The sequence below is a fragment of the Stenella coeruleoalba genome, assembly GCF_951394435.1.
Source record: "Stenella coeruleoalba genome assembly, chromosome: 18".
NCBI lineage: Eukaryota > Metazoa > Chordata > Mammalia > Artiodactyla > Delphinidae > Stenella > Stenella coeruleoalba.
This window is the reverse complement of record NC_137164.1, coordinates 17,622,023-17,645,766: the sequence shown is the minus strand read 5'-3', so window position 1 is coordinate 17,645,766 and position 23,744 is coordinate 17,622,023. Positions and strand designations below refer to the sequence as shown.

At 41.2% G+C, this 23,744-nt stretch overlaps 1 protein-coding gene across 1 annotated transcript in view; it reads right to left on the bottom strand.

Moving 5' to 3' along the window:
- KPNA3 (karyopherin subunit alpha 3) overlaps positions 1–22,991 on the bottom strand; it is a 91,847-nt gene extending 68,856 nt beyond the window's left edge. The window contains exons 1-2 of the mRNA XM_079903263.1: positions 22,842–22,991; positions 22,380–22,484 (exon numbers count right to left, since the gene is read on the bottom strand). Coding sequence (XP_079759389.1) covers positions 22,380–22,448 — 69 coding nt within the window. The 5' untranslated portion in view covers positions 22,449–22,484; positions 22,842–22,991. The remainder of the gene's footprint in view (positions 1–22,379; positions 22,485–22,841) is intronic.
- Between the last annotated feature and the right edge of the window lie 753 nt (positions 22,992–23,744).

Here is a 23,744-nt window from a genome sequence, read left to right as displayed (position 1 = left end):
GCCTACAGCCCATGCTCTGCAACAAGCTACCGCGATGAGAAGCCTGAGCACCAGAACGAAGGATGGCCCCTGCTCGACGCAACTAGAGAAAGCCGGCGTGCAGCAATGAAGACCCAAAACAGCCAAAAATTAATTAACTGATTTTTTTTAAAAAAGGGACATGGGGGAACTTTTGAGGGGGACAGAAATATTCTGCATCTTGATTGTGATGGTGCTTACAAGGGAGTAATTATTTGTCAAAACTCATCAAGCTAAACACTTAAAATGGATAAATATACCTAAGCAAAGTTTATTAAAAGCAGTTGTTACTTGCAGGAAGAGAGGTGGCAGGTGTGGGTGACATGTGTCATTTTCTCCTTTTAATTTATATTATCAATATGTGTATTACCCCTGTAATTTAAAATCAGTTCATTACTGAGAAGTACTCAAATTATTTAAAACCCTTCCTAAATTAAATTGCCTCAAAGATTTACTTTTCTATAATATATAATTACCAATAACAGTCTAATTTTTTTCTCCTAGTAATACTATATTGTGCACTGGATCTGTTTCTTATCACCACTGTAGCAGTTGATAAATATTACCTGTAATTCAAAAAATTTATAAGCCGTCAATAACTAACCCACAACAGTGTTATAAATAAATAAAACATACACTAATGTTTATATGACACTTAATGCTATGCTTATTTATTTTATATAAAGTGATTTTATTTACAGTACTGTTATATAGCCAAAATGACATTATTGAAGTTTACTAGGCAGAGGAACTGAAAAAGAAGTGTAGGAAGGTGCTGAGTCCTTCTTCAGATCCTATAATACCAAGACACCAGATATCTTCTACTTCACTAACAAAAACCACAACAAACAAACAAAAAGTAACCATATTCCGAAAGTCTGTAGCACCAAAACTATCCCTTTGCTACCACCATCTTAGTCCCCTTCACTAAGAAGAAAGCTGGGATTCCTATTTCTCCTCTTCAGTACAACGGGGGTGGGGGGGAGGTGGGAGGAGGGTATTTCAAGCCATACTAGCCCCCCAAATCTACAGCTATATCCTGAATTCAACAGTTGGCAGCATTCACAACTAGGGCACTCCTGTAACACCTAGGCCTGGGTGTCCAGATGCCTGGTTTCTTCTGCGTTATAAACTCAGAACTTATAAACTAAGTTTGTCTTCTGCTTCTCCCTTTTCTGCCTCTTGCTGGGAGGGGCCTTTGGACTTCCTTTCAAGGCTGTTCCTACTGTAAGCAAATTTGCCCAACTTCCCTTCCTCCCAAGTACCTGTTCTGCTGAGAGGAGTATAGTTTTCTCAGAAATAGGTCCAGTACCTACTATGTTTACCAGAAGAAAAGCATACAGAGGAATATTTTGGTCACATTATATTTAAAGTGTAGTCATGACCACAAACATCATATCCTCACTTAATGCCATCATGTTCACAAATACAAATCTGAGAATTAAAAAACCTGGTAGGGCCCCCTAATCACTGCATGGAGCTAATGTCTAGTTTACTAGAAGATTCTGTCTGCACTGGTACCTAATACAATTTATCCAGAATGTGTTCTTATTATGAAAATATTCTAGCTGTTTTTCACAAAAGCTAAACAATATACTAAAGAACTTATTACCAGAAGAGAAGTGTGAAGTAATCTGAAATAGCGCTTCCCAGCCTCTTTCACATCATAGCGCATGCACATACACACACACACACACACACACACACACACAAACACACACACACACAAATATTTGTACAGCAGACTGAGATTAAGGGACAAGACCGCAAGGGCTCCACCACTCAGATCCCTGGCTGGCCACCCCTAGGGCAACACATGAGATGAGAAACACTGATCTAACAGACCCTCGTGCTAATGCTCTGGGTCACTGCAGCAAACCAGAGGGAAGGTCATCGATACACTGTCATCAAGAAATGAGCTTAATAAAAAAATTGTTTCAGCTATACATATATCAAACCTACAATTCTTGTTCAAACCATGAAACATTCCCAGTTCATGTAATCTCCACTATAAAGCTCTGTCAAATCTTTAAGGCCAGTCCCTCCTCTATGTTCCCAAACCACCTTTACTTTTATTAAACAATCACAATCTCTCTTATAGTTACCTATAGCTGTATTTATTTGTTAGATTAAATACCCCTTGAAGGCAGAGATCTTGTTTCATTCATTTTTATTTCCCTCTACTCCACAATAACAAAAAAATGGTAGTTTGAACAGCTAATGTTAAATTTAAAGTTGCGTTGTCATGTTCACCGACAATGCTGTTTGAACTTTACCATAATCATTGTACAGACCATGTACTTTCTCCCTCTCTATTCCAAAATTTGATTTAGCTCAACACTCTCAAATATTCCACTTTCCCAATGTTTCAAAGGATACACAAAAATGTTAGTTTGCATTAGCCCCACGTTCACAAAACTTAGAAAACAAAAGAAAATGTCCAGCCATTATAGAACTCTAACATCCAAGTATCAATTCCTTTATTCCAATCAAAAACAATGTTCCCAGAATTCAGCACAAAACTGAAAACACTGCTGCTACCAGCCACAGTCCATAACAGTAACTTTAAATTGTCCAAGGGGATTAAGGAAGCATTTTAAATCACTGTCACCCCTACCGAAGGATTTTAGGCAACGAGAATTTATTCTCATACAAGAATAAATCTGCATTTTATCATTAAACAGTATGAGGGCCTTAACTGGAATTACCAGTTTATAATCTTTCTCCCCCAAATTTGTGAATATATCTGAATGTTAAAATTTTCTTATTTAGAATCATGATTTGTATTTTCATCTTCTCTTCCCCCTTAAAATATTTAATTTTTAATAGTAAGTAGAATAAATAGAAGTGTAACTAAGAAGTGAATAATTAACTAATATGAATTAGTATACAAATTAATGTCATGCAGCACCATTCCCCAAATATTCTATCTACTGCCTATGTTTTTGTTTAAAACACCAGTTGCTAAAGTTATGAAAAATTTTCACAAAGTTTAAAAAGAAAAAAAGCCTCAATAAATGTCCCTAATTATACATTATTCCAAAACCAAGATACATATATATGATATTCATGGAACTAGATTCAAATTAACAAAATTAGTTCAAATTTACAAAGATACTCTGCTACACAGATTAATATCGTGTAACATCTAGCTGCTAGGTTGTTTATCATCTATGTATGCATCTCTATCGTCTATATATATAGCCCAATACTTAGTTAACATGATCATCCTTTTCATGCTACCTACTTTTTTCTTGCACATTTGAATTTTGAGAGGAACATGTAGATGTACTACACAATGTAATTATTTCCATGTCTGTCCAGCTACCTTCCTCCATACTCTCTCTGTTCAGCTTTCTACCTCTGTCTCTCTACTGTTATCTTAAATAAAGAAAAATGACTACAGTGTCTACCTGAATACCCTCTGAAAACATCACAAAGATGTTTGGAAAACTGGATATTTACCTTCGCAATTCTAAGATAGGGAATGCAAAGAAAGAGTATACACTATTTCAACAAAGGAAGCGTCTATAACACAAATTCACTGGTGTCCCACTTTGTCTCTCTGTAATTTAACGCTTCTACATTTAATAAGAAAACTTTTTGTTGTGTGTTTTTTTAGTCAAGGTATAATAAACTGGAATACATCAAGCTGTTTCAGAGACACAAAGTGTTTTAACATCTTTCTTACAAAGTATAGCATTTATTAGAGTCATCTTCATTTCAAAAAGGCTTTAGTTTCATAAAGTCTCCTCATTCTATAATAATTTGTATACCATCTTTGGAAGTTACAAATTAACTACCTGTTATCATCAACTATTTTGAGAGAGACAGGATTATTCTTTTACTTCTCTTCTTAGTTGGGGAGAGGAAAAAATTATTTAAAATATTAATTTCCTATGTCACATCCCAACCCCAAACAACTGACCGAGAAGGTTCCTTTTGGTCTATAAATGTGCAGTATAATAGTGGGTATTTTTACTTTGAAATTTCATATCAAAAGTGTGTTTTTAACTGGGTATTTAATGACATGACAATTACTGGTCTCAGTTTTTGTTTAAGTATAATAATATCATATGTCTGACCTCAATATTGTGATTTATAATATGAAATATACAGTTGGTGTTTGTCCACTGTTCCCGGTACAGAGCTCCTAAAACTCTTGGGATTTCCTAAGTGTAGAGCACAGTGAAGGTGTCTTTTGTTATGTTAATGAGGCAACTTTGGGATCACCTCGGGTAACCTAAGGTTGGGGGTGGATGCCAGACCTGTGATGAGAGGGTTGGAACTTTTAGCCCCACCCCCCAAACTCGGGGGAGGGTAGAGAGGCTAGAGATTGAGTTCCACCACCAATGGCCCACGATTTAATCAATCATGCCTCCATAAAAACTCGGAAGGTGAGGGTCTGGACAGCTTCCAGGTTGGTGAACACGCTGAGATGCTGGAGACTGGTGCACTCTGAGAGAACATGAAAGGTCTGCTCCTTTCCCCCATACCTTGCCCTATGCACCTCTTCCATTTGGCTGTTTCTGAGTTGTATCTTTTCATAATAAACTGATAATCTAGTAAGCAAAATGTTTCCCCGGGGTCTGTGAGCCAAAGTAACCCAACACAAGGAGGTTTATGGCCAGTTGATCAAAGGCAAGCAGGGGTGGGGGTGGGGAGCAGTCTTGTAGGACTGAACCCTTAACCCATGGAATCTGACGCTATCTCCAGGTAGGTGGCATCAGAATTTAGCTGAACTGTAGGAAACCCAGCTGGTGTCGGAGAACTGCTTGGTATGGGGGAAAAAATCCACACACTGGAGTTGTTGTCAGAATCAGACTTACCTTTTAGACATACATGTTAAAATATTGATATATAAAACAGGATATCTGGAATTTGCTTCAAATATTCCAGGGAAGGGTAATAGTGGGTAGGAAAAGAAATGAAACAAGACTGGCCAAAAATTATAACTATTTTAAAATGGTATACAGAAGTTCCATGTATTATTCTACCACTGTATGTTTCAAAGTTTTCTAAAATATTGCTTTTCTTTTTAAGTGTGCTGTGTTACCCAAGTACTAGAATCAGAAAACCTGGTTATCAACTAGGTGAGTGGACAATATTCATTATTTCTCTACGCCTTCAGTTTCCACCATCTGTGAGAAAAAGGGTTTGGACTAAAGTTCTGCATCTTGCTAGCTCAATCTTTTAATGATTCAAGTGAGTATGATTTCTACACTTTATATTTGGCTTAACAATTCTAACTATAATCCATGATGCTTTCATAGCTAAATTTGATGCAATGAACTGAAAACTGTTCAAAGCCATTACCAAAATAACACTATAGTACTGTCAGTCTGCTTGGATTCTAAGGGCCAACTGTATTCACTGTATTACATACACCTTTTTTTTTTTTTTTTTGCGGTACGTGGGCCTCTCACTGTTGTGGCCTTTCCCATTGCGGAGCACAGGCTCCAGACACACAGGCTCAGTGGCCATGGCTCACGGGCCCAGCCGCTCCGCGGCACGTGGGATCTTCCCGGACCGGGGCACGAACCCGTGTCCCCTGCATCGGCAGGCGGACTCTCAACCACTGCGCCACCAGGGAAGCCCCGTACACCATTTTTAAAGGGACTTCAGCATCCACAGATTTTGGTATCCAAGGGGGCTCCTGGAACCAATTCCCAACCAATACCAAGGGATGACTGTACTTATCTCAGCTTGGCCTTCATTCCTAGATATTTTGCATTCCCCCAAACACCTTTTCTTCAAGTATTACCTCTCTTAGACTCTTTATTCTCTGGAGATAACTTTGTCAGAGAAAACAGAAGCCATCAGGCATAATCTGTTCCAGTTTCCATACCCTACTGCAGCCCATCCTTACTTCTATCTCTATTTCTTCCAAGTCCTTTCCAACTGAGGCCCCTTCAAAACCTAACCACAACATATATCTCTTACTTCACATCTGTAACAGCTCCCCAGTATTCCAGGCTCAATTATTTATTCCTTTTCTAGCCAGGTCCGTAAGTCTGTTTTGCTCCAGTTTCTTCACAAACAGCAGTCAATCCCATACTTCTCAACGACCGAGAAACAACAAAAATAATTCTTTTAAGCATACTTCCTCCTCAAGCTAACCTGTGGTCCCTCCTTCCCATGAGTACCAAATTTTTAAACTGAGTTTCTACTGACTGGTTCCATCTACTACCTCAACTCTGACTCACTCCTCACCCTATTATAACCTAGCTCCCAGCCTCCACCACTCTCTGAGTTTTCCATTTAATCACCAGCCCCCAACCACAATGAACGGCTTATTTCAGGTCCTCATCATACCTCTCACCTCTCCCCTGCAGCATTTAATGCTGCAACTGTTAACCCTTTTTCAGGAAACTCTTCTCCCCTAAAGTTCTTTTTTTAATTTAATTTAATTATTATTATTATTTTTTGGCTGCATTGGGTCTTCATTGCTGCACACGGGCTTTCTCTAGTTGCCGCGAGTGGGGGGCTACTCTTCGTTGTGGTGCGGAGGCTTCTCACTGTGATGGCTTCTCTTGTTGCGGAGCACAGGCTCTAGGCGCGCTGGCTCAGTCGTCGTGGTGCCGGGCTTAGATGCTCCACAGCATGTGGGATCTTCCCGGACCAGGGATCGAACCCGTGTCCACTGCATTGGCAGGCGGACTCCCAACCACGGCACCACCAGGGAAGTTCCTCCCCTAAAGTTCTGATGCGACTCTTTGCTGTAAGCTTCCTACAGACTCATTCTTCAGTGGCACTCACTAGTCCTCTAAAATGATGTGGTTCCTGGGGTTCTTTCCTCCTAGTCCTCTTTTCTTCTTACCCCTACGAGCCCTTATCTATATTCTCTTAAACGCTCTAATCTCTGTTTAAACTATTTTCCAAACCTTCACCATTGGTCACATCATCCTAGAACAGGGGTAGGCAAAATAGGGCCTGTGAGCCAAATCCAGCCCTCCACCTGATTTTTTAAATAAGCTTTGTTTCCCTATTGTGTTTGCTGCTTTCATGCTCACAGCAGAGTTGAACAGTTGTAACATAAACTGTACAGTCCTCAAGGCCTAAAATATTATGTCTCTTTACAGAGGAAGTTTGCTAACCTCTGTTCTAAAAGGTAAAACATACCAAGTAAATAGTTCTGATAACTTCCTGCCTTTGGCTCCCAATGCCAGTGCTATTAGTCAGACCATCCATCTCTAAGGCCCCTGAGAGTTTTCTAACTGTTCCTCCCAAGCTCTCTTCCCACCCTCACCAGTCTATCTCCTACAGTACAACCAAAGCAATAGTTCTCAATGCACAAAACCCACTTACCAATTTAAAATTTTCCCCACAGTAAAGCTTGTTCACAATCTGGCCCCAGCCTATCTTTTCCAACTTTCTAATCACTCCACCTGTAAGAAATACTGAATGAATTTAGTTCCCCAGAGCATATGATGCTGTCTCTTACTTCCAGGCCCACCCAAGGTTTACTACCAAAGAAATAACTACACATTTTTCTAGCTTCAGCTTAGGCACAATCATCTCCATGAAGCCTTTTCTGACTCACCCACGCTCTTTCCCTATGTGCCCACTGTACTCTCTACGTAATTCCATTATAGTAATTATTTGTTTGCTTTTACATCATTTCCAGACTAGTCTTCCTTGAGCAGGGACCCTGAGGCAAAGTAGGAGAATGGTTATTCAGGGCACAGGATTTTAAAGTACGAAATCTAGGACTGAATGCCAGTTTCGCCTATACGTTCTTAACAAATTATTGACCAGGGTATTTTTGCAGAAACTAACTCCTGCGCCCAGCGATTTGTTCTGTAAGTGAATACTGAAACACCCATGTTTGTGTAAATATCAACAACTTTTTCTGCAACTCTGCAAACAACTTTTTGCAACAACTTTGTCCATGTCTTACTAAAGCATTCTAATACTTCGTTAGAGTGTGATAGCAGGCACCTCTGTGCAGGGGAACAGAACATCTATTACAACATACCATGTTTCACTGCACTTTCCCCTGGAATAACAGACTCTACACTTTCTGACAGCACTTTTTTTTTAGTCCTGTGGATATTATTTCCTCTAAAATATGTTCTTTTATTTTACCTGATAGTCGACAAGGTGGATCTTTGTAGGGGGCTCTTTTGTATTTATTTCTTTATTTATTTTTAAATATTTACTTATGTATTTATTTGGTTGCGCTGGCTCCTTAGTCGCAGCACGTGGGCTCCTTAGTTGTGGCTCCAGGGCTCCTTAGTTGCGGCATGCGAACTTAGTTGCACCATGCATGTGGGATCTAGTTCTCTGACCAGAGATCGAACCCAGGTCCCCTGCATTGGGAGCAGGAGTCCCATCCACTGCACCATCAGGGAAGTCCCAGTGGGGGGTTCTTTTAGAAATGCCACAAGAAGGACCAGGTGCGGGACTACCACTACATTCACCAGAACAGTCAGTTACCCATTCTCTAGCTATTGCTAACAAAAATTGCTTGTAAGTCACTTTATTCTGTGCATTAAGGCTACAATAAATTTTAAACGCATTGAATAAACCACAATTGCTCAGATAGAAACCCACTTTCTTATACCATTTTCGAGTTTTCTGGAGGATATTGAAGTTTGCCAGATATTGATCAGATTGATCAACTCCTTTCATACATTTATTATACCCTAATACAGAAGTGGGCTTAGTTATCTGATGGCCAGTCCTCCTGTTTTCCTTTCCTGTAGAGGCTACGGAGGCTTCAGGAATAGTTGTCACCATGCGGACTAGCCTCATCTTTCCATATAAGAAGAATCACTTCTCCCTTCCGTAAGAATGTCATCTCTCCCCTCTGTAGATTTTTAGACTTCTCCTTTAACTGGTTTAGTAGACCACAATTCTCTTTTATAGTCTACAAACACTGATTTTATTTTTCAACAATATTTCAGATGTGGACATACTATTGTAATAACTGTCTTGGTAAATATGGTGCCACGAACCAAGATAAGATTGTAGGACCGATAATACTGTTTCTTGCAGTTTCTTTCCTTCAATTGTGTAAATCTCAAGGTTGCATATATATCCAGTTTCACTTTTGCTAACCATCCTGACCAAAATTCCACATTTTGTAAGTTATCCCATATCACAGGCTTTGAATCTGAGTCATCCTCTCCACTTTATCATTGCCTCCTCAAGTGATAGCTCTTGTTTGGGTATATAAATCGATTGAAATTTTGGTAGAAAATAATCCAGAAGAGGCTTAACTTTTGAAATTCTGCCTGCAGAAGTGGAGTTTCCGAGTTATCATTAAAGTGAAGAAATGTCATTATTTGTTTGAACCTTCTTCTTGTCATAATCTTTGGAAAGATAGGTGTTTCAAGTAAGGGATCAGTCGGGATATTCTTTCCAGTGTGACTTTATCTGTCCCATCAAAATTATTAATCCAAGAAACTTCTTCATTTCACTATTGGTTACATCAGTTCATTGTAAAGCCTTATCATACTTTTTATATGATTTTTCATTCTGTTGGTGATACACATTTGTTTGGGAAGTGACCAACTCAACGAAGTCATTACCAAAAATTAATTCTGCTATTTGACTAACACTTTGAGGGTTATCACATTCAATAGCTATACCTAGGGGCTTCCCAGGTGGCGCAGTGGTTGAGAGTCCGCCTGCCGATGCAGGGGACACAGGTTCGTGCCCCGGTCCGGGAAGATCCCACATGCCGCGGAGCGCCTGGGCCCGTGAGCCATGGCCACTGAGCCTGCGTGTCCGGAGCCTGTGCTCCGCAACGGGAGAGGCCACAACAGTGAGAGGCCCACGTACCGCAAAAAAAAAAAAAAAAAGCTATACCTGACACACCTATTAAAGTCTTCTAATTTTTGTGAAATGTCATCTTCAATCCACTCTTCTGTAGAAACAAAGGAGCATTCTCCAGCACCATGAGTTTCATTTTCACTTTCCGTATCAGAATCAATCACTAAGGTTTTTTTGTCTTTTTTTCATCTAATATTCACATTGTCTGAATCAGAACTATATTCTGAAGAACTATCATCTTCTGAGACACCAGTATATATGTTGCTCAGACAATCAGAGAAAGTACCTGCATAAAATTCACCTGAAAAATTCTTCTTCACTCAAAATTTCGCGATGCATCATTTTTGAAAATTGCATTTATAACATACACAAGGTTGGAACAAAAACCTAACGGAGCAAAATGTGAATAACAACAATCATTAAGTTGTATAATGAACGCCTTGATCAATTTTAAGTTCTAAAAACTTTGCATGGTGATGTTAATTGTATCACTCTCTAAAAAGGTATTGGTATATCTCCAGTTGATAAAGTTAGGATAACAAAAGACGTGTTAATACATCTCCAGTCAATAAATTGTTAAGCAAATTACTTAACTCATTTTCTTCATCTGTGTAATGACAATTTTGTAAGGATTATTTAAGATTATTCTTATAAGCACAGTACCTTGTACATAGTAAGTGCTCAACAGTCATTGATTATTGATATCGATAATCATTGATTATCATTATTTTCATTGTTTTATCCCCCACACTTAGTTCAGAATTCAGATAACTTCTGAGTAAAATAACTGGAGCAAGCTATTTCTGCACACATTATTTTCAGCTGCATACTGAATATTTCCATTTGAACAACGTTTGGCTCCCAAAACTTGTTATCCTTACTCCGAACTGTTTCAGTTAGAGTACCCAATCTGTTAAGGTTTGCCCAGGACTTTCCTGGTCTGAACACTGAAAAGTCCTGTGTCCTGAGAATTCCCTCAGTCCTAACCAAACCAGGACAGTCTTCACCTTAAATTAGAGAGATGTTGCAAACAATAAAAAACAGATTTGAGTTAATTTAAGATACAAGGGGAAGCAGGGAGACAGGAGAATTACTGGAAAAATACAGCACAATTCAAAGAACCAAAGGAAAAGCTAAAGAATCAGATCTATGAAAAAATCAGGATGAAAGCAACTCCAAAGATCTAGGTGGCAGAAATTAATGGAAGATTTCTTCACAGTACTTCTGCCAGGATGAATCACTTAGGTCCCAGTATCAGCTCACTCAAGATTTAAATGCCAGAGGACAGCATCTGATGGGCCTATTTTGTACTATCCAGAAAAAGTGAAGCACTTTAATTAACCAAAAAAAGCAGGAGCATTTGGATGAAAAATTCCACCAAGAGGTATCCAATGGAAGAAGAGTAGCTTCCAAAGGCGAAATGAGAATGCTGTTTCCAAAAGAAAGGGGAACAGATTAAAGATCACCATATCAACTGTTGCTTGAACATGCTATGCTTTCAACACTCCATGACTTGGTCACCGTTATTCATGTTATTTTTCTTTCTGTCTTGGCAAACTCCTCCTTCAAGACCTAGCTCAAGGGTGATCTTCTGCGTAACCTTACTCAATTCCCCCAGATATAGTCACTCCCTTTCTACATGCTCTCATAGTACTTTGCAAATTATGTACCTATATCACAGAACGATCATACTGCACATTAAGCATATGTTTAGATATCGGTCTCTCCCACCAAACTGAACTTCCCTAGAGCAAGGACAGCATTATTCGTATTTACAGTCTTCGGAATTAACAATGCCTCCCTGGCACAAACACATAAGTGTTTAATAAATCTGTTATCTAAGTCACTAGGATAAAAACTATATGAAGCAACAAATTAAAAGGAAAGAAAGAAGCTACTACAGGTAAACATGCTGACAATATCAAAGAAAAAGCTGACAGACTAAGAGCAAGGGAATGACAGGCAAAAAAAATTATGAAGAGCAAAAACTCCATAAGCACAGAAATCAAGGCCAAAATTCTGACAAATCTAAGAACTCGAAGGCATCACTTACATAAAAGCAAAAAGTAATAGCCATATGCATAACGATGATTCTCAAGAACCAAGAAAATAACTAAATTATATTCTACTTAAGAAGGCAGAGACATGCATAGGACATTTTTAGAAACACTGGCATTTCAAAATAAAACTTGGTATGTAAACAAATAAACTTATAACCCAGAAAACTCAACAGTTCAGAATGATTAATTCCAAGTTAATATAGTCATGATTCATTTTACCATGTTTTAATTGTTAATGTTCGTATCCTAAGCTGTGGCAAATTTTTTCTTAATGGCAAAATGACGAAGTATAGCTACATCCTCCTTACATATTTAATACTGCTCTACTTTGAAGGTAAAGGAATAGAGACTTGGAAATGAGAATATAGCCAAACCTTATGCTAAGAAAACAAAGTCAACTTAGGAATGCTATCAGTCATGGAAAGAGAATATCACTGACTTTGAAGTTAAAGATTTTCTAGATACACTTTCTAACTCCTTTACTGGATCCCAAGAAGTCAGGTGACTTTTTCACTTCAAATGTTATTCAAGTCTTTATCATATTTCACCCAAACAACTAAAATTCATTTCACCAAACATGGTAACTCTGACATCATGACATTAAACTACTCTTTATCATCTGAACCGCCTGATCAGTCAAACATCAATATTGGGATATATTCTGAAGCACACAGCATCACCAATTGAAGGTTTATTTAAATCAAAAATACTTAAACTAAAGATAATTAAGCCTTTCAAACTAACCTCCAGTTTACAGAAAATTCAGAGAGTCGTAAGAAATAGGAGGAACAAGTTAAGCAACACCACAAAGAGAAAGACATATCCAGTAATTAGGACAGTCTGATAGGTTGAACCATATGAAACTGCTGATATTTGGCTGTTTTGAACCTCAAAAATGGCAATTTCATGTGGCTTGACTTAATATAAGGAAACTGGGGCTTCCCTGGTGGCGCAGTGGTTGAGAGTCCACCTGCCAATGCAGGGGACATGGGTTCGTGCCCCGGTCCGGGAAGACCCCACATGCCGCGGAGCAGCTGGGCCCGTGAACCATGGCCGCTGAGCCTGCGTGTCCGGAGCCTCTGCTCCGCAAAGGGAGAGGCCACAACAGTGAGAGGCCAGCGTGCAGAAAAATAAATAAATAAATAAATAAATAAATACACACACACACACACACACACACACACACACACACACACGAAACTGACCTGATTTCTTCTTCGCCAAATTAACAGCATTTTTTAAATGGTGGGGAAAAAACAGCAGAAAGGTGGAAGCAACCCAAGGATCCATCAGTGGATAAATGGATAAGCAAAATGTGGTATATCCATACAATGGAATATTATTCAGTCATAAAAAGGAAGGAAAATTTGACACACACTGCAACATGGATGAACCTTGAAGATATTATGCTAAGTGAAATAAGTCAGTCACAAAAGGAGAAACACTGTATGATTCTACTTACGTGATGTTCCTAGAAGAGTCAAATTCATAAGGACAGAAAGAAAAGAGGTTGCCAGGGGCTGGGGAGAGTGGAAATGTAGTTAGTTTAATGGGGACAGAGTTTCAGTTGGGGAAGATGAAAAAGTTCTGGAGACAGATAGTGGGAATGGTTACACAGTGATGTGCATGTATTTAATGCCACAGAATGGTACACTTAAAAGGTTAAAATGGTACATTTTATATTATGTATACTTTACCACAATAAAAAACATGGTGGTCCTAGAGAAATGGAGATAAAAACAAAAATAAACAAATGGAACCTAATGAAACTTAAAAGCTTTTGTACAGCAAAGGAAACCATAAACAAGATGAAAAGACAACCCTCAGAATGGGAGAAAATATTTGCAAACAAAGCAACCGACAAAGGATTAATCTGCAAAACATACAAGCAGCTCATGCAGCTCAATATCAAAAAAACAAACAACCCAATACAAAAATGGGCAGAAAATCTAAATAGACATTTCTCCAAAGAAGATATACAGATGGCCAACAAACACATGAAAGGATGCTCAACATCACTTATCATCAGAGAAATGCAAATCAAAACTACAATCACCCCACACCGGTCAGAATGGCGATCATCAAAAAATCTACAAACCACCTAGAAAATGGTACAGATGAACCAGTTTGCAGGGCAGAAATAGAGACAAAGATGTAGAGAACAAACGTATGGACACCAAGGGGGGAAAGTGGCAGGGATTGGGGTGGTGGTGGTGGTGGGATGAACTGGGAGATTGGGATTGCCATGTATGCACTAATATGTATAAAACAGATAACTAATAAAAACCTGCTGTATAAAAAAATAAATAAAATAAAATTCAAAAAAAAATCTACAAACAATAAATGCTGAAGAGGATGTGGAAAAAAGGGAACCCTGTTGCACTTTTGGTGGGAATGTAAACTGATACAGCCACTATGGAGAACAGTAGGGAGGTTCCTTAAAAAACTAAAAACAACTACCATATGACCCAGCAATCCCACTACTGGGCATGTATCCTGAGAAAACCATAATTCAAAAAGAGTCATGTACCACAATGTTCACTGCAGCACTATTTACAATAGCTAGGACATGGAAGCAACCTAGGTGCCCATCGACAGATGAATGGATAAAGAAGATGTGGCACATATATACAATGGAATATTACTCAGCCTTAAAAAGAAACGAAATTGAGTTACTTGTAGTGAGGTGGATGGACCTAGAGTCTGTCATACAGAGTGAAGAAAGTCAGAAAAGAGAAAAATACTGTATGCTAACACATACATATGGAATCTAAAAAAAAAAAAAAAAAAAAAAAGGTTCTCATGAACCTAGGGGCAGGACAGGAATAAAGACACCGACGTAGAAAATGGACTTGAGGACACAGGGAGGGGCAAGTGTAAGCTGGGACGAAGTGAGAGAGTGGCATGGACTTATAAATACTACCAAAGGTAAAATAGATAGCTAGTGGGAAGCAGCTGCATAGCACACAGAGATCAGCTCGGTGCTTTGTGACCACCTGGAGGGGTGTGATAGAGAGGGTGGGAGGGAGACGCAAGAGGGAGGGGATATGGGGATATATGTATACATACAGCTGATTCACTTTGTTATACAGCAGAAACTAACACAACAATGTAAAGCAATTATTCTCCAATAAAGATGTTAAAAAAAAAACCATGGTGGGAGGAGTCTCTTAAAGGAGATTTAAGAAACATAACCAAATGTGATCAGATCTTGTGTAATCATGGTTCTAACAACCAAAAGTTAAAAAAAAAAAAAGTTAAAGGACAACTGGGGAAATTTAAATGTAGATTACATTAGCTGTTATTAGGAAATGATTAATTGTGTCAGGGTGATGTGGTATTTATTTAAGAATGCACTCTTATTTTTTAGAGAAGTATGTAAGTCTTCAGGAGTAAATTGTCATGACTGACATATAAGAAAATTTTAAAAATTATTTCTCTATAAATGTGTCTTAATCTCCCAATATTTTACCTATCATAATAAAAAGTTTGGACTTCATTTGGGAAGCAGTAAAAAAAAAAAAGGCACTGAAAGAGTAGAAGTTTCAGTTAAAAAGCATATTTTAGGAAAATTATTGTGCTGGTGGTACTTACAATGAAGGTACTTATTTAAGAAATATTTTAGTGCTTATTTTGCTCTGCCACTGTACTAAGAACTAGGTAATGGAGGTACATATAGGAGAAACAGATAAAACATAATAAAAATATATTATCTAACCACAGTGAGGGAAGAAAGTTTCCTAACAACCTGGGGGGGTGCAGGGAGATTCAGAAAGATTTCTCAGAAGAGCTAAATCCAGAGGTGAGTATTTAAGAGGGGTAGGAATTAACCAGGCAACAGGAGGGAGGGAAGGATATTCCAGTCAGCAGGATAACCCTGAGAATAGAAACAGAATTGGCAAGCAGGGGAGGGCCGGATTCCAGATTATGTATAAGCATATAAGAAGTTCAGTGTTGCTAGAGCTTAAAGGTGTGGGGATGGGGGCTGGGGGACGGACACAGAACCTTGAAAAATAACCAGGTATCAGGCTCACTAAAACATCTCATGAACTGGAGGAAGAACACCACTTTGGAGGCAACTTTTAAACTGCCAGATGATAAGTAATAAGGCTGAAAGTAGGCTGGAGGCAGTGGAATAGAGAGGCAGGGCCCAAATCCAGAGACAGCACAGAGATTCAAGCTACATGACTGGCATCTGACTGAATGCGGAAGATGAGGAAGGAGTCCAAGAAACCTCTCAAATTTCAAGTTCAGGTCACAGTGAGAGTGATGATGCCATAAACAGAAAAAAGAAAAAACAAAGGCTTTAAACACTTTGAGCTTGAGAAGCTGATGTGATGCTCATGTGATTAATTTCCAGCAGATGATTAAAACAGATTTATGTTCCCCACACTGAAGTGACCGTTAAAACTAAGGGAACTGCTAATGTGGGTAAGAAAAAGCCAATAGAGAAGTGAGTTGTGGACAGAATCCCAAGGCATGCCTATCATCAATGGGAAGAAAGAAGAACCAGCAAAGCCAACCAAAGAAGAGTAATCAATGAGGCAGAAGGACCAGGAAAGATTATATGTCCAGATAGTGAATTTGAGAAAAGATAATTATAAGTGTACCTGCTATATGACGTATAGATTCCTGAAAAACTTCATGTTCTGCAAAATTAGGAAGAAAGAGGGAAACATATCAAGACGGTTGGAGCAATCAGCACCTTTAAGACAGAACATATGGTTAATTGGAGCCAAGAGGCATACTCCTGGGCTTGCTATTTTCAACTGTTTCTGTACTTCAACTACTTGTGTTCAACTACTGCTAGTTGGGAGGGCTAAATAGTTAATGTGCTGGTAAAAATCAAACATCAACCAACATGAATTCTGCATGAACTAACATCATTCCTCTTTATCATTCAAACAAGAATTAGTTTATGTTACATAAATACATTATAGCAGAAGAGATTGTCAAAGGAGGGTTGTAGGCAACGGTATCAATGCCATAAAGTCAATAACAAAAGAAATTATTAATATTTTAGAATAATACTGTACCTTTCACTCCAAGTACATTATCTAGTCTCTTTTAAAGAGTATTTATTAAATTTTATATACTGGTCTAAATGACCCAACGTCCCTACCATGAGTGGGCTTCTTGACAGACCACATACTTTAACAGCTGCAATACACACACAGAATTTGTTGTACATCACAGCAACCTATCCCAAAGAGGTAAAGGAAAACTCACTTAGAAAAAAACAGAGAGAAGGGAAAAAATAGGGACTGATTGTAGTATGTTATTCGTCAGGAAAGGCCCTGTGGAGAATTTCTGAAGGTTTTTTTTTTTTTTTTTGCGGTACGCGGGCCTCTCACTGCTGTGGCCCCTCCCGTTGCAGAGCACAGGCTCCGGGTGCACAGGCTCAGCGGCCATGGCTCACGGGCACAGCCGCTCCGCGGCATGTGGGATCTTCCCAGACCGGGGCACGAACCCGTGTCCCCTGCATCGGCAGGCGGACTCTCAACCACTGCGCCACCAGGTAAGCCTCTGAAGGTTTTTTGGAACTATAATGACATGGTATGGCAGAACTGCAATCTTGGTGTTCCAGAGATATATGAAGGAGTATGAGTGAAGAAAGAGTTTGCCAGAGTGAGCCCCACCAAACAGATAGCAAAAGAAGGCATTCAGGAGAACAGCATATATAAAGGCATGGGAAGGAAACGTATTGGTTACAGCCCCATCTCAAGTACTTTATCATGGATAGCAATACAAAATATATAGGAAATATAAGAAAAGCAGTAGGTGAGGTAGAAAAGGCAGACCTTTTTTTTTCTTTTTCTTTTTTTTTTGGCTGTACGTGGGCCTCTCACTGTTGTGGCCTCTCCCGTTGCGGAGCACAGGCTCCGGACATGCAGGCTCAGCGGCCATGACGCACGGGTCCACCCGCTCCAAGACATGTGGGATCCTCCTGGACCGGGGCACGAACCCATGTCTCCTGCATCAGCAGGCGGACTCTCAACCACTGCGCCACAAGGGAAGCCCAAGGCAGACTTTTTTATGAAATTATGTGAGGCATGCTAAGGACCTTTAATTTTATCCTGAATGCAATGGGATGATTTGCCAGGGAAGTAACACAAAAAGGTTTCAGAAAGATCAATCCATAAGTTCACTGGGGAGGGAAGATACAGGGAAACCAGGTGCACTATCACACCTGTATAGGAGACAGTGATAGGGGCCTAAACTAGGGCAGGGTGGTAAGGTTGGTAACAAAGGTAAAAATATGAGGGCTCATCAGATGACTAACACAGAAAAGTGAACGAAGGGAGGAAGGGAGTCAAAGTCAAGGATAAGGTTTGAAGCTTGAACAGTTAGGTAGTATTTCTTACCAACAAAGGTTCCAAAGAGAGAAGCAAGTTTGGTAGTGCTAGATGAATTTACAAATGAGAAGATATTTATTTATCCCTAGTATTAGAAATTGAAGCCTAAAGTTTAAGTGTTAAGGCCAAAGATATGGGTTCTTATTTTTCAGTGAAACCAATGAACTGGCTTCTTACTAATAAGGAAACTTTGCAAAAGTGAAAAAGTAGAAGGTAAATAAATCAAATGATAAATAGGATGACAAAAGTTTTTATTTGCAAGGTTTTAAAATATCAAAATAGGAATTTCCCTGATATAGTCAAGATTTATTAAATATTTTCCCCATTAATTAACCTTCAGATGTGCATCCATACAAGCCAAGTCTTAGGCTCCACTCAGTGAAGAGACAGTAAAGCACAGTGAGCACGAGTTCTGGCTTCAGTGTCATGCTGCTGCACTTTAAGTCTCGCCTCTGCCACTTAAACCACCTAGGACTTGGGGCTAGTAAGTTCAGAACCGCAGGCTTCAAGTTTCCTTGGAAGTAAATGTGGATAATAATACATACATACTTTATAGGACTGTGAAGACTAGATAAATAATCCATATAAAGTACTTGGTACAGGTTGACTGTAAACATTCAGTAAGTGTTAAGAATTTTCAAATAATTATTAGTTGTCACTGATGAAAATGTCATATCTTTGAAGTGTACAGGAGCAAGAAAAACTTGACCTGGATGGCAGTTACCTGCATGTTTGATTTTTAAGTATTTACTAAATGGAACTATGTATTTCCTAGTTGTAGCTACAAAATCCATTCACCCTACCCAAGCCTTGAACTGCTGTCCATGATAATTACTCCCTCCCCTACCTCCATCTATAAACCTCAGGATAAGCGTTATCCCTTTTCTCTCCTGTGAGCTTCACACAGAAGAGGAAGAGAACAAGGGAAGAGGAGGAGGTTCAAATCCTCATTCCATGTTAGGACCATCCCCGATCTCAATTTTTGGGAAAATTCCTCCTACATATGGGATAACAGTACCATTCCTCCAGAATTAATTCTACATATTACTGCCAGTCACCTTTTTTCCATTCCTGTAATCATGCTATACCTCCTAACTCTACTCTAGAATAAATTCCTTCAGATCTCTATATCAAGAAGTTTCCAAGCAACTCTTTGCCACAAAAATATTCTCAGACCACCACAAGCCACCTGGAAGTCTCATCTCTTCACTCCTTAATCTAATCTCTTCTTTTTCACCTGGATCTTTATTCACTAATTTCTCAGGTGCCCTGTTCAAGTTTAGTCCATACTTTCTATAAAATTCACCAACCTTTCTCCTATGAAGCTATTCCCAACTGAATGACTATGAAACTACTTTCTTCCTGAACCCTCTCCCTACTCACAATTCCCTAGCATAACCCCACACTTTTATTTTTAGAAAATATGTATTTTATTCTTGCGCCTAGCATCTTATTTGTGTATCAGCTGGCTGTATAATTTATATCTTTTATCTATCCTATGTGTGAAAAAGTAGGAATGCTATCTCATCAAAGTACATCTCACTGTTTTTGAAATAGCCTGATAATCACTGCTATTTAGTCACAGAGCTAAGCTGCAACATAAGTTTCTAGTGTAATATAGTTTCTAAAATGGCTAAGACTAAACTAGATATGGTGTCTAGTCTCAGTTATACCAAATTCTACAATAAAGTCACTTGATCAGATTTGACCCCAGTTCATCCTTTAGTCACATTTCTAGCATCCCTCTCTCTCAGCAGTCCTACTACAGCAGTAACTGAAGAGTCCTACATTCTCAGGACTCTTCAATTACCACTCCCTGATGTCTGGAATGCCCCTTCCTTGCTCTCTCCCTCTCCCAGGCCAACTTTCTTTCATCCAGGATCAGCTCACTCCCATTCATCCACTAGGAATCAACCAGAACATCTCCCCTGACTGCTCAGCTCCAAGTCAGGATTTTCTCACACATTCTCAGAATACACTTACTGATGTATTGCATTGTAATTATCAGTTTACTCTCCTACACTCCTACAGAACTGTAAAGGTAAACTCCTTGAGGTACAGACTGAACAATGTTAGATACCCAATAGACAATTAATGAATGAATGCTCATACCCACTCCATGACCTTGTGCACGCTGTACACACAGTCTTGAGTTTCCTCATCTAAAGTACTTTCCTCCTGTAAAGTGTGGATAATGCTACACCTAGCTCATAAAGTTGTCACAGGATTAAAAAAGGTATCATGAAGCTCTTAGTATAGTGTCTGACACATGGAACTACCATTTGAATGTCTGCTATTTCATGCCTTAGTTACCCTCCTGAATCCTGGGAATTGTAATGTCACCAATATTTTCAGGCTGAAAGGCTTAGCAAGCATGCATCCAGAAGTCACTGGTTACATTCTGATTATCAGCAGATATTTACTGTGTGCCTATTATGTGCAGAAGTCCTTACTATGTATCACTGAGCTGCCAGAAACAATAGGGGGAAAAAATAAGACAAAAACTTGTACCAGTATCCAAGAGAGGAAAGACTGTTAATTAGTTTTTCTGTACAAACAATACACGTATTTTTTCAAACTACATTAACTTTTGTTTTATAATAGGAGTTAGCTTCAAGAACAAATACTGATGGGCAAAATTCAAACTTAACTCCTATCATCAAGTGGACCAAAAACAAGAGGCAGTTACAAAATTTCTTGTTGCTATTCCTAGGTTTCACTTTTGCTTGTAAGTATCAATATTTCTCACAAAAGAAATTTAGCCATGACCAGGACAGAGATAGATGAACTTTATTTGTCTCAATCAAATGGGAATTCCATAGTATTTCCTAATTGGTATGTAATTTTATAGCTCCAAAAAATGGCCTGTGTTTTCTCTATTTTTCTACAAAACAGAACGCTGACTGGCATTATTTTCCCTCACCACCTTCTCTCTTTAGGACAGGATAAAATGCACACTTCTTAGTCACAATGGCCCCTTAGCAAGAATGACAAAACTGCAAATCATGTCACCTAGTATTAGAAAAGGAGGCTGTGGACTTGAAACACTTTCCCCCTAACATATCCAGAGGTGAGAGTCCCAGTGAAGTTTGTGCATTAAACTACACTGCTTTTGGTAGCTGCAGAGACCTCTAGCGCTGCCTGGATAAGCCGAGTTTGCAAATAGTACCTGCTAATGTCACCTTAATGAGACAATGGCAACATGCTGAGTAGCAACAGAGTGACCACGATGAATGTTTACAGTTTTGCAATCATTTGGAAATTCTACCAGTTTGGAGCAAGAAATATATACAAGGCCGTATGAACGTACGTATCCAATTTTATTTCAGTAAAACGTGTCAAAGAAATGATCACCCTATGCACACCCCCACTACAAGAAAAGGCTCAGAAAACAGGTCCTGTGCGCGGAGGTCGGAACAACGTCTCTTCCAAAGCCTCCACACAATAGATGGTAAACTATTGTCCACCTTCAGCTTGCTCCAAATGCCAGCAGTAAGGAGAGTATGAGCTGGAAAAGCTCAGCACGACTGCTCCAGAGAACCGCACCGGAATATTAGAAAACGGTCCTGGCGCATCCTACCCTCCCCCATCCACCACCCTCCGACAAGTCAGTTACCCGGCTGGTCCCCACCCCCCTCTGCGGGCCGCCACCGCCCGCCTGGGCCCGGCTCGCAGAAGGTAGGCGCGGGGACCGGCAGAGTCGAGGCTCCATGTGCGGCAGCGCGGGAGGCACTGAGGGGGCTGCGCCGGGCGGAAGGCTGCATGGGGAGCGGGCGTGAGCCGCGGCCGCCCCCTCGGTGGGGCGGTCGACAGATCCGGGCGGCAGCATCCCCGGCCCGCGAGGCCCCGGCCCGCGGACCCCGCCTCAGCTCCACACCTCTTCCTCGCCGACAGCAGGCCGCGCCCGCGTGACGGGGCCGAAAACCCCGGTATTTCCAGGTCTCTGCGCCGGCAGCTCCGGGGGGCGGCTGCAGCCCGGCCCGCGTCCCGCCGCCCGCTCCGCCCAGCCCCTAGCCGCGATGACGAGAGGCGGCGGCCAACTCCGACCCACCGCGAGCCGGCAAGAACCAGCCCGGCGCCGGCCCCCCGCCCCTCCCTGCCGCCTCGGGGCCGGCGCGGCCAGGCGGGCGAGCCGGGCGGGCCCCAGCCGCGGAAGCACACTCACCTCTACATCTCGGCCCTTATTCTTAAAGCTCTTGATGCGGTGGTTCTCTAAGCCGGGGTTCTCGGCCATGGCTGCGCGCTGCTCCGGCGGCGGCTACTCCGGCGGCTGCGGCGGCGAGTCTCGGCGCGGGAGGGGGAGGTGGGGGAGGGCCGGAGGGAAGGGAGGGGGAGGGGGAGAGGAGAGCACGTTCCGTGACGCCTCCGAGCGCGAGGTGGCAGCAGCGCAGGGGGAGGCTCAGGCGGACAGACGGGAGGGGCGGGGCGGGAACAGCGCTGAGGAACCGCGGGCGCCTGCAGAGCCTTGAGTCACGTGACGCAGGCGGCCTCCGGCCTGGATGCTAGCCGGCTGGATGTGCCCGATGGTTCTCGGGATGACCCCCGCCAACGCCCGCCCCCCCCAGCAAGGACTCCCCACAACCCCTCGGAGCTGCAAGTCATGTGCCAGCAATGGAGCCAGACTTACCCGCTTTTACTGCCCCCGAGACGCGGAGCTGCGGCAGGAAACTACAGTTCCCAGCATGCCATTCTTCGGCGGGGATAACTCTCCCGAACCAGGAGAATGTCGGGAACCCTAAGCGCGCGGCTTTCTGCGCGCTGCGCTTTGAGCGCCTGGGCGCGAGACTCCGCCCCCAAGGCCGCCTCTGGGCGGGGTGGGGTGGGAGGGGCTTCCCCGGAGTTGGTACTTTGCGCCCCATTGACAGGGAGGGGGCGGGGCTTCCTGGGAGGCGCACCTCTCTCCCCGTAGCCTAGAAAATTAGAAACGAATCCATGGTTCGTGCTTTGTTCCCTTGCTTCTTTGGGTCGAGGTGGGGGTGGGGGTGGTGGGGTGGGGGGAGTCTCCTGAAATAGCATCCACCCTCATTCGCTGTTCCCTTGCTCTGCTTTGGTTTTATAATTAGCATTTATTTCCACCTGACATGTACATATGCATGTATGTGATATATGTGTTTATGTGTGTGTGTTACCTGGCTTACTGCATCGGAATTAGCTCAAAGTAGGGACATTGGTAGGTCTATTGCTGAAACCCTCTGTTAATACAGTGCCTGGCACATCGTGAATAATCAATAACTACCTGAACAGATTAGCGCTCTAGGGTCTGTTTCTTCATCATCCTCCCAAGCCCCGTTCTGCAGCCTCCACTCTGGCAGTTCCTGCATTTATGTACCCTCAATACCTCCGTTCTGCCACCACACATAATCTTCTCAGCCTTCAGGAAGTAGTCAAGCCCTGATCCGCAGACTCTCCAGTCTAGCATCTCCTTTTAGGGTCATCGTAGGAATGATCACTGGAAATTTGGATCCATAACGCTAATAGTTGCTTTCTGGAGCAGGTGGGCTTCTCTGAATGTATGTGAAATAATTTAGTT